Source organism: Sceloporus undulatus, chromosome 7 (genome assembly GCF_019175285.1).
Source record: "Sceloporus undulatus isolate JIND9_A2432 ecotype Alabama chromosome 7, SceUnd_v1.1, whole genome shotgun sequence".
NCBI lineage: Eukaryota > Metazoa > Chordata > Lepidosauria > Squamata > Phrynosomatidae > Sceloporus > Sceloporus undulatus.
The window spans coordinates 6,115,362-6,118,535 of NC_056528.1; the positions used below are offsets into that span (position 1 = coordinate 6,115,362).

The 3,174-nt window shown below is 50.3% G+C and overlaps 1 protein-coding gene across 1 annotated transcript in view; it reads right to left on the reverse strand.

Moving 5' to 3' along the window:
- FAAP20 (FA core complex associated protein 20) overlaps positions 1–1,306 on the reverse strand; it is a 3,098-nt gene extending 1,792 nt beyond the window's left edge. Inside the window, exons 1-2 of the mRNA XM_042479230.1 lie at positions 1,072–1,306; positions 288–429 (exon numbers count right to left, since the gene is read on the reverse strand). Coding sequence (XP_042335164.1) covers positions 288–429; positions 1,072–1,211 — 282 coding nt within the window. The 5' untranslated portion in view covers positions 1,212–1,306. The remainder of the gene's footprint in view (positions 1–287; positions 430–1,071) is intronic.
- Between the last annotated feature and the right edge of the window lie 1,868 nt (positions 1,307–3,174).

Consider the following 3,174-nt stretch of genomic DNA (forward strand, 5'->3'; position numbering starts at 1 on the left):
CCAACCCCCTTCTGCCATGCAGGAACTCTCCATCAAAGCATCCCCATTGACAGATGGCCATCCAGCCTCTGTTTAAAGACCTCCAAGGAAGGAGACTCCATTACACTCTGAGGAAGGAGTGTGTTCCACTGTTGAACAGCCCTTACTTTCAGGAAGTTCCTCACCTGGGTCCCCTTACACTCATAGGATCCAAAGGGCCATGATCCAGTCCAACCCCCTTCTGCCATGCAGGAACTCTCCATCAAAGCATCCCCATTGACAGATGGCCATCCAGCCTCTGTAAATACCTTTGGAAGAAACACTGGCAGGTTGGCTATCTCTTCTAAGCTCGAGGGATCCGGATGTGGCTCCAGAGCCCTGAGCAGCGTCATCCATGCGCCTTCGCCATCGCCTTGCCTTTGAAACTGGGAAGCGATGCTGGCACACGATCTGCAAAACAAAAGACCCAGAATAATAATGTACCGTGAGGCGGCCATGTCGGCCGTGCGGCAAACTTGTGCGTTTTGGTTGGCCCCAGAAATGATTTATCAGCAATGGTTATAACTACTACTACTAATATTAATAACAGGGCCATATGTAAATGATCTGCCCACATCCCTTCCCCTGCAATGGTTCTACTACTACTACTAATATTAATAATGGCACCACATGTGAAGGATTTACTAGCATCTCACCCCTTGCAATGGTTACTACTACTACTACTATTAATAATGGGGCCATATGTGAAGGATTGATCAGTGTCTCTTGAAATGGTTACTAATAAGAATAATAACAGTAATAATAATATTAATGATGGCACCACATGTGAAGGATTTATTAGCATCTCATGCCTTGCAGTGGTTACTACTAACTACTACTACTAGTAGTAGTAATACTATTAATAACGGGACCTCATGGGGCTGCAATGCAACTGAGTCTGTCTGCAGCAGAACCCCTTTTTGTGGGCTATAGGGTCCTAATAGCCAGGGGCAGCGTGGCCTAGTAGTAGCAGTAGTAGTAGTAGTAGGCCTCGGTTGGAAAGCAAGGCCAACAACAACAACGAGGCCCTGTCTTCCTCCTTGGCCAACCCACCGAAGAGGCCCTTCTCCCGCTGGCTGCCCCTCTCTTTCTCCTTCGAGGACCAGAGGCCTCTTCCTCCTGAGGCTGAGCTTCCCTCCTCGGGCCCCGTTGCCCTGGAAGTCCGCCTCACCCGCCGCTCCCCTCATCAGCATCGAGGCCTAGCGCCCGGAGAAGCCTCGGCCTTTCCTGACTCAGAGGCCCGCCTCCAGGCCTCCCCTCCCCGGCGTCCTATTATTATTATTATCAACCAAAGGGAAGGAAGCCACGCCCCCTCGGGAATAGGCAGCCAATGGGAGCGGAGGAAGGTCCGGGTCAAGGGAAGGAGGCCACGCCCCCTCAGGGACGGGGAGCCAATGCGAAAATCCCCTGAGTCCCCATAGACTTCGGTTTTATCGAGATGTGGCTAAGAACATTTCTAATACAATGGCACCCTCTTGTGGCGACTCTAGAGCACTGCAGCCTCTCTGAGCTTCAAACTCTTTTGGATAGACCTAAGGAGAGAGAGAGGCACAAAGGTCGAGCAAGAGGTCGACCTAAAGAGAGAGAGAGGGAGGGAGGGAGGGAGGGAGGAGCCTCGAGGGGAGAAAGCGCCCTTTCTGCTGCCGCCAGAGGGCGCTCCAGGACAAGAGGGAAAGCGAGTGCAGGGACTGAGTGTGGGACTACAATTCCCATCACCCCCAACAGACTCAGATGCCCATGGCCCTGGAGGAGAGGAGGGCTCCAGCCTTCTGGGATTCTCGACAGGGGGCCTCAGGGGGCCAAGGGCCCGGACAGGCTGCCAGGGAGACCTCCCCAACCTCTGCATGGTCTGGGGATGATGGGAACTGTCCTCCAAGACCCCCTCCCCCCATTCTGTGCCTTCTGAGGAGGATGGGAAAGATCCTCCAAGACCCCCCCCCCCAATGCTTGCCTTCTGAGGAGGATGGGAATGTCCTCAAACCCCCCCCCCACACTGCTAAACCTCGGCGGATGCTGGGAATCCAAGACAATCCCCAGGGGTGAGTGATCAGCACAGAATAAGATAAAATTGGGAAGTGAATTATGGAACACCTGCAGAGTGTGTACTCTTTATATATATGTATATGTAAGATACAAATAATGTGTAGCTTGGCCCTTAGATAACCTTGTCAAAGCTGTATGTTAATAATGATGGACAATGAGAGTGAAACGAATCATAGAATTATAGAATCATAGAGTTGGAAGAGAGCATAAGGGCCCTGATCCAGTCCAACCCCATTCTGCCATGCAGGAAATCACAATCAAAGCACCCCCGACAGCTGACCATCCAGCTTCTGTTTAAAAGCCTCCAAAGAAGGAGAGTCCACCATCCTCTGAGGAAGTGTATTCCACTGTCAAACAGCTCTCACTGTATGGAAGTTCTTTACCAGTTTTGGTCACCATCCTCTGAAAACCTTCTTGAATTATGGTGACCAGAGCTGGACATAATATTCCAAGTGAGGTCTGACCAAAGCAGAATAGAGTGTTACTATTACTTCCCTCACTCTAGACACTGTACTACTATTGATGCAGCCCAGAATTGCACTGGCTTTCTTCGCTGCTGCATCACGCTGTTGGCTCATATGTCTTTCATCAGTCTTAGGCCCCGTAGAGAAAGGCCCAACGGACGAGATCCGTCACATTGCCAGCTGTCAAGACGGATCTCTTCCGGCAGGCCTTTCCTGATGGCCCAGCCACACAATGACTGCCCTGGCATCATGACTACCCACCGCTCTGCCCTTGTTATAATATCTTTATTGTGTTTTTTATTGTGTAGTGGAGTCTCCTTCCTTGAGGTCTTTAAACAGAGGCTGGATGGCCATCTGTCAATGGGGATGCTTTGATGGAGAGTTCCTGCATGGCAGAATAAAGGGGCTGGACTGGATGGCCTTTCTTAGGGACTCTTCCTACTCTATAATTCTAAGAGATGCACAAAGTGAATATGGACAGATCTGTGCCCAAGAATGAGCAGGATGTGTGTGAACAGAGATGCGAAAGAGAACTTCAGTTTTAACTGTGACCATCAGGGAACAAAGAAGGAAAAGCCAAATTATTACTGTATACAGCTCTCTTTTTTGGGGGGCAACATGCTGCAAAAGAATTGTTCTGCACCAGAGG